At 33.8% G+C, this 8,485-nt stretch overlaps 1 protein-coding gene across 1 annotated transcript; it reads left to right on the top strand.

The window, feature by feature from the left end:
* The first annotated feature begins 2,999 nt into the window (after positions 1-2,999).
* On the top strand, positions 3,000-8,160 carry LOC142339803 (uncharacterized). The gene is made up of 2 exons (XM_075390083.1): positions 3,000-7,147; positions 7,582-8,160. Exons 1-2 carry the CDS (start codon positions 4,252-4,254, stop codon positions 8,112-8,114), a joined length of 3,429 nt encoding a protein of 1,142 aa, XP_075246198.1. The 5' UTR covers positions 3,000-4,251; the 3' UTR covers positions 8,115-8,160.
* Positions 8,161-8,485: the final 325 nt, after the last annotated feature.

The raw sequence follows: 8,485 nt of genomic DNA, 5'->3' as shown, positions 1-8,485 counted from the left end.
TTTCGGAAACAGGCCAGAGCAAAACTTTCCGTCAGCTGAACTCCTACAAAGCAATCACATTTTATTGGAAGGAAACTATGAGTAACAAAAAATCTACACAGCGGAAGACTCGCAGCAGTGAGAAACACCTTAATATCAGAGGAAGTAGAAACAATCTTTTACGAAACTTGTGTGTTAGGTAGATTTATCTGAGGAATTGGAGTTCTACATTCTTATCTTCTACAACCCACGAGAGTCTGTGTGATTGAACTTATTCCAGGTAATGGAAAATAATTGTGATGAATACTTACTTACAATTACAGTGCTCTTTCGATAAATTTGAATATCTGAGAAAGCGGTTTCACCTATTCATCATTGATACAGAAGCTATCAAAAGGACAACGCAACCACTATATTAAATGTTTAACTGATTATGAGATAGGAAAACAAAAACATCAGTCAAATGAATTCGATATTAGTAATGCATCGTTTCATAATTTGATTGAGAAATTAATATAGCCTAAGGAAGATTTTGGGAACTTGTTGAAAAATTTCCTCAAAATTATTTGCAACTATTCTCTACGTTAATTATGATAATAATCTGTAAAAATCCTTACAATCAGACAGATTGTTTTTTGTTTTATGTAAATCTGATTGTCGAAACAAACAAAAAAATCAGTATGAAGTTTCTTAAATTGTTGCCGTACAGAAAGTTGCCTTTTTTAGAAATTCGGTCGTGTACTTCGACACCCCTAGAAACTAGCCGTACAACCCTTTAATCTCTATGGTGAAGTGTAAGAAAGTAATGTAATTTCCTGATCCAAGAAAAAAATAAGTATGGTTATGATTGGTTTTTTTGGCTGTTTCGAATTGCAGGCTCACAATATCATTTTCAATTTTGGGATTTAAAAGGTTGCTAAAAGCGCCATCAGGCAGATAGTCGCTGTTGATGACATTTACGCATAACCAGCGATTCATCATTTCTGAATTTAAAAATAATCGAAATCATGTCTCTGAGATCGAAGGTTTTTACTTTCAAAACCACAATTCCGAGAAATTCAACGCATAGCCCCAATAAAAAAGAATTTGTATTAAATGCAATAGTGAACTGAATTTATAATAATTTTAAGTGATTATGAGAAAATGCGCTCTAGTTAAGCTGCACCATATTCAACTGTGCTTCGTGTTACTCAATTCATGAAAATCAAATTTGCTAACTTTTTCTTGTAAGGAACATTCTTAGATCCAAACCTATATCTCATTCTTGCAAACCTAGTCTGCTACTAACTACAGCATCAGGTGTTACCGGATGCTAAGATTGACAATATCTCTTAGAATGCAATCTCGTATTTATCGCTTAAGCCAAAACTTTCCATTCTAGCCAAATTTAAAAAAAAGAACAATTTGAACTTTTTCCAAGATGTTGTTTCGAAGTTTCAGCGCATTAGGTAAGTTTTTAGCGCTGAACTTTTTGAAAAATCAGCGCCTTTTAGTGCATTTCTTGCATAACTTTCGGAAAATTTCTCGACCCGGGAAGCTTATGTCATGCACAACTTATATATCGTCGTTCAGCGGTTGGATTTTGTATTAAATGAGCCAAGAGACTTCAAATTTGCGTGAAAACTGAATACAAATTTGCGTAACAATAAGTCATTTATTATTGCAGAAACCCATCTTTGAAACTAAAATTTGCAAGAAAACTTATAAAGGAGGTGAAGCATCGCTGAAAGCTTATAATACTCCTGTACAGTGACTGCACTTCAGCGAAGTTTCTGCCCATTTCCTACAAAATATCAGCATATTCAGCGCTTTTCCAAACATGTTATTGCGCTGAAAATGCGTTGACATCTATTAGGTATGAGGCTATTGTCATTTTTGAGATCTTCCGAGCTTTTTGATCTTTACTTTTAGGCAAATGCTAATCTGCAAACAGCGAGGCTTTGTTTAAGATTTTTCTTAAGTTTAAATTTGCTCACTCTTATTTTTGTCTTTTGTGTTGCATATAATAATATTTATTCATAACTGACATAGATGAACAGATGTTTCATGGAAAACTAAGCAGTCCGTTAAGAGTCAAGGCAGTTTTATTCAACAGTGGACAGCAGATCTCTAAGTCCATAAAAGTGACATTGAAATTATAAAAAGGCCAGACTCGATTATCAGTCAATGTCTTTTTTAGTGAATTATGAATAATTTACAGACATCGATTAAAACTTGAGTGGTTTTTACAGCTGCAACAATAGTAAACCACAGCTTTTAAAAATAGAATTATGATCGATCTTTCACTACCGGTTCTTAATGCTGACTTCATTGCCGAAAAGAATGTTCGTTTTTCGTTTTCGAAGAATTAAATTAATTTCATAATTTTTCACTCCCTATTGAAAAAACTAATTTGTGAAAATACAAATTAGGCAATCCCGAAAAAATAAAATTTTAACCCGCAATTCTGCAAATACTTTAAGGAGACTAAGATCAAAACTAGAATACTGAATGACATTTTTTGTGTTACTTATTCCTTTTATAAACTCATATTTTACACTGTTGGATAGTGCATAAAACATTTTATAGGGGGGCGGGGGGGGGGTGGGGGTTTTGTGTAGAAGCTGGTGAATCTACATTTAATATACATTTGTATCAGAGTAAATATTTCCCAAAACAGGTGAGAGAATATAATGAAACCTGAGTCAATTCAATTCTCATTTCAAATGCGGGATTGAATAGACGGGGTTGTGAAAAATTGATAAAGTCAAGTGAATTTTAAATGAAGACTTTTAACAGCAGTCAAAAGATAGAAACTCACTGTAAAATTAATTAATCTAAGCGATTTTTCGCAACTTAGGCACTTTCTAGTGGGACTGTTAGTCTCTCTACTCGCATCGAAAGGCAGTGCTGAATTTTAAATGTCAATTATTAAAGCGAATCTCTCTTTATGACTCTGCAAAAAGCACTCAACTAAATCATTTTAAAAAGTCTCTCGCTAGAAAAGGAAGCATTCACCGCTTGACTGACAAAGGGAAAATTATTAAGTGAATAAAATTGAAATATTTAATGTTATTATTGCAAGCATCATCAATTAGATCACAGACAAATTGAAGAAATTTAAGAGAGATTTTCCTGAAATTTTCAGGAAAGCACTCCATTTTATTTCACTTCTATTTCTCCTCACCTCGCATAAAGGGAATTCAAAAATCCTACAATATTGCTTCCTAGTTCCCCCTGAAAAATTTCACGCGTTTTGCAAATTTCGAGCTTGAGTATTAAGAGCTCTAAGCATTTTTTTCTCTCGATTTAATTTTACAATACTTACAAACGCATTATTTCTCTACTGATTGAAAATTAAAGAATTGGGAATCATAAATTTGGTCACACTTGATAAAATCTTTTTCTTTTCAAGACAGGTTGGCAAGCAAACCACCTACACATACGCACACGTTTTAACATTCATCTCACATTTGAATCTTGTTATATTTCACGTGTGTATTCATTGTATTGCTATTGTTGTCTGGCATTTTTTAGCCAGAATTCTTATAACTCAATTTTTCCCTCTTTTATTTAACTGTCGTTGGCCTCTGATAACCACAGAAAAAATTATTACACTCTTTTCGGTTTGGTGGCTTGACAATTTACATACAATCCCAAAAAAATCGTTTTTGTTGAATATTTTTTTTCAGTTTTACAAAATATTACCTCAAAACTTTCTCAGCGTTAATTTCTTAGTTCTTTCAAAAATCACTTTTTTTGTTATAAATCTAAAGGATAACAACAACAGTTTCAACGAGTTATTATTAACAGTTGAGTTAAATCATTCATTATAACTTTTTAATAAGATCTTAATCCCTTGGAGTTATAATTACAAAGCACTTGATTGAACACGTGAATAAAAGGAAGAAAGTCGTGAAATCTTACAAAAGAGTGGAAAGACAAAGAATTCTCACGCAAATTGGGCACCCCACGCCAAAAGCTCTCGAGGAAAAGAATGGAAAACAAAGGAAAAAACGGGAATAATGAGAACGGGCTCTTACTGTGAGATTAATAACGCCGCTTCGTTATTTCGGTTCTTTTTAGATTATAAATCGTTTAATTAGCGCAATTTATATTTCCATTTAAGAAATTTTAAACCGCCTTTCTTTTCAAATATGCAAAGCAAAGGATTGAAAATACCTGCGTGTTTATCGTTCCCTTTCTCGATTGAACAAATCGTCTTTTCGTCACAATTTTGAATTTCACCCAATTCGACTTGCAAAAAATTTTTACTAGAATTAATAAAAACAGATGGTTAACAAAATGAGTACCGTAAATCTTAAATTTCTAATCTTTTTCTCAAATGTTTTGTTTATATCATGTTCAACAATAAAATCTTGGCCCAATTTTAAAAATTTAGATGTTTATAACTCAGAAGAAATATCAAAACTAAACTTTGAAGAATTTTCGTCCTTCGATTCGGAAACTTTATGTCGAATTGTTACATCGGAAATAGTCGGACCAGCTACAATTGTAAGAATAATTAATAATTCTGTTGGAAAATACTGGCTTGAACCAGACTTTCTTCAATGCTTGAAGGAAAACGTAAAAGATCGGTCGAAAATACCAACAAACTTGAGAATCGCAGCGCCAGATATTTTGTCGTTAATCCCGAGTCATTACTTTTATGACTACATTTTCTTTCACACATTTTCAGGTTTATTAACTGAAGGGCTGACCGGAAATTTCGCAGAAGAAAATGACTGGGAAGAAAAACGAATTTTACTTTCGCTTTATCTGGATCTTATTGACTATTCAAATTTAATTCAAGATCACATTTTGTGTCGACTCATTGCTGAAAATATTGCCAATGACATTTCGGCGTCATTTTGGCGCTACAACAACGAAAAAAGTATATGGAAAACTTTCCCATGCGCCTCAGGAAAAATTATAGATTCCAAGTATTTCAAATGGCTTCCCGTTTTAGATCACAAAAATGTGCAATCTAATACTTTGTCTAAGTTCGAGCTTTCGAGCCGAATTTTTTCCGATAAGAGATTGGTTAAAGAGCTAGATTTCTTTAAAAATTACAGCTATATTCTAAACAACGCTTGGAGTTCCGATTTTCTGCTTAATGTCTTTTCGGCTAAGACGGATATTGCTACAGTGCAGCATATTTCATCCCAAACGAGTAATTTCATAATTCTACAAAATATCGAATCCGCTCTAGTTAGTTACACCAGAAAACAAAACTTGTTCCTCGCAAATCCCAACTTTTCCTTGAATTCCGAAATTAACTATTCCTTCAGACACTTACAAACTAAACCCGATGATTTTGGCGCTCTTTTAGCCCAACTTAATCAAGTTAAATTGATTGAACAAAAGCAGATACTGATTAGCGACTTAATTTACAGAAAAGTCCAGTTTGACACAACAAACTCTGATTTGACCCAGTATTTTGACTTTCTTGGGAAAAACGTAAAGGGAATCAAATTTGAAGACATTGCAACCCTGAACACCCAAGATCAGAAAGTCATTTCATTTTTCATAACCCAAGCTGAAAATTTGAACTCGGTACAAAAATTTATTCACGCACAGAAAACTCAGAAATTAATCGGAAATGCAAATCTGCTCAAAAATTTGTTCAACTTTGGGTTCGAGTATGTCCAAGAATTCGGGATTTTTAACTTCCGGGTTCGCGATTTGCTGAATGTTTTAGGGCAAAATTATTCCCCTGAAAAAGGATTCCAGAAAATCGATTTCTTTTCAAAGACCTTATCAGATATGAAGTTGAATTTGGTCACAAAGCGATTTTTATTGGATACGACCAAAGATTTCACGCTTAATACTAATACCTCAAAAACAATTACGGGATTCGAACAAATTTTAACTGTTTCGGATGTACAAAATACCAACCAATTCGAGATTTTGGATGTTTTATCGGTTCTCGACAAATCAAAATTGTCGTTAAAAGTTGTGCAAACGTTTGCTGAAATTGCTGAAAATCTGCAGCGCCGGAAATTTAAGCTCGCAACAAACGAAGGAACTCTTAACACATTTTCAAAATCAGAATTGCGCCTGATTGGTGGGGAAATTTTAAGCCAGTTTGATATCGAAAGTTGGAAAAATTTGAACAACTCAAAATGTCTGTACATCGTTGAGTTGATTGGTCAAACCAATACGTGTAAATATACAAGTAATGAGAAACGAAAACAAATAATTGACAACCTTTTGACGAAGTGCAACATTTCAGAATACAAAAATAACAATCGAGAAAAAGCTCTAACCATGGTCGGGAATCTAGCTGCAAATTTTATCGAGCGCAACGTTTCGGTTGATCTCGACATTATTCTGAGAAATGTTCAGTTCTTGGAAAACTCATGCTGGGATGATTCTACCGGGCAATCGCTTCGAAATTTACTCTTGGCGAGCTCAGATCGTGATAAAATCCAATGGTACCCAATAATTTTGAGCTTGAAAACAAAATTCTACAACTTACTTGAACGGAAATCAGAGCTTTCATATTTGATAGAAAAGTCAGTTACGAACGCCAAGTTAAGAGAGTCATTGCTTTTCTTATCAAGACAAAAAGCTTCCATGACGAAAGAAATTGATTTCCATAAATTTTTGGTTGATCAAATTGTTGAGAAAATTTTTCCATTGTACGAAAGCAGTTCGACGTGCTGGCGAAATGAACAACTTTCGATACTAACTTGTCATAAACTGCGCAGTTTAGGACCATCATTACGATACGTTAACAGCTCGGTTCTTGAAAAGATGGACATTTGCGAACTTCGAAAGTGCTTCGATTACATCTCGAACCATGAAGAAGCAACTATATCTCATCTAAACATGATGCTGCAGAAATTGAGATCGAATCCGGAGGTGAATGAGGATTTTAGCAGCGACCGGCAGAAAATATCAGCTCTGGGCAAAATTTTACCAATGATGGAAGATTTTGAAATTTCTGAGTTAAATTTGGATTATTCGGATCGCAATGTTTTGTACCAGTTGGGCAAAATAACAACCTGGGAACCAATTCAACTGCAATCGATTATGAGCAGAGTTCAAATGCAAACTGGCATCGAAATTGAACAATTAGAAGCCGTGGACGTGAAAGTTTTAGGAAACCTAATTTGCGGTTTCCCAAGTGACGAATTGCTGGGCTTTCCCTTAAAAATTATGGAACAGGCTATTCAAGATTTAGGTAAGCGTATTGATTATATTTTGATGGGAAATATTTTAAAGAAATTGACGATCGACAAAAATGAAATAATTAATTTTTTGACATCATTCATTGTCGTTTAGTTTTTCTTTTACTACAGAATCCCTCGAAAATGTGCTGAAAAATTTCATGTTAAAGATTGTTTGATTTTGATTTCGTGAAAGATTTGAACGAATTTTACTATTTTCTAAACTCAAGAGACCTAATTTCTGTTCTAATTTCTGTAACCAAACCTGATCATATGTCATGAAATGACAAATGATAATATCCTATATCTAAAAAATAACTTGAAAATACAAACCTAGGTTTCGTTTTCGTTCACGACAAGAGCGATCCGATTTTTGATTTACAATTACAATAGTGCAAAAGTGACGCAAAGCTTTTCCAAAATTTTTTACCCAATACTCTTGTTTCAGGAAACCTCGATGCGTGTACACCTGAACAGTTCACGTCATTGACATACCCAGCGACCCTCAAATTTGGACCCATTCATAACTGGAAACCCAGTTTAATCTTGGAAGCCGGAAACTTAGCCAGAGGTTGGAGCTATTCACTTCTGAACGACTTGAGTAGTTCACATTTACAATTCATCAGCGCTGAAAACTTAAAATTCGCTGTGCAGCATTTTGATTCAAACATCGGTCATGATTTCTTGTCAAAACTTGACACTGTTCAGAGAGATTTCATGCTGAAATCAAATGATGATCAGAGCTCTGAAGGTCGAAATGTTGAACAAACTTCAAGCCAAAGTACAGTGAACTTATTTTCTTCCTCAGGTGCTAACAAGACAAAAACTGAAGATCAAAAGTCTATAATTGACAGTTCAAAATCGGTTGGACTGATTCAAACGCAAATTATTTACATTAACAGTTTTAGTTCAAAATTATTGTACAATTTTCTTCCTATTTTAGTTAGTACTTGTCATTTGCTGCGTATATATTTATATTGATTTGTAGTGCAACATTTTTGAATCAATTTTTGAATAGGAAATTTTGCTAAAATTTTTTTTGATCTTGCAAATTTTACAATAAGGAGTTTTGTCCTTTTCCTTGCTCTTTTTTTAATGCAATCCCTGTCATCAAGTAGTTAAAGTGACAATATTATAATTGTGAGATAAAAATAGAAGGCTGAGAGTTTGTATTTGAACTTAAAGTTCAAATTCTTCACATTGTCAAATTTTGCCTAACATTTTATAACACAGAGCACAGAAGGCGAAGATTAAGATGAGCAAAGCAAAGAATAGCTCAATTTTTTTTATCAAGACTCGGTGGTTTTCTAAATGACCGAGGGGCTTACCCACGGAGGTCAATTAGTTTTCTG

Source organism: Convolutriloba macropyga, chromosome 5 (genome assembly GCF_964194025.1).
Source record: "Convolutriloba macropyga chromosome 5, txConMacr16.3, whole genome shotgun sequence".
NCBI lineage: Eukaryota > Metazoa > Xenacoelomorpha > Acoela > Convolutidae > Convolutriloba > Convolutriloba macropyga.
The sequence above is the reverse complement of the archived record's forward strand: the minus strand, read 5'-3'. Positions and strand labels throughout refer to the sequence as shown.

Bases quoted from the DNA above. Each gene is read 5' to 3' on its own strand.
- LOC142339803 (XM_075390083.1), top strand. From the start codon at position 4,252: ATGGTTAACAAAATGAGTACCGTAAATCTTAAATTTCTAATCTTTTTC. The intron at 7,148-7,581 runs GTAAGCGTATTG...CTCTTGTTTCAG, and splicing joins ACAGGCTATTCAAGATTTAG to GAAACCTCGATGCGTGTACA.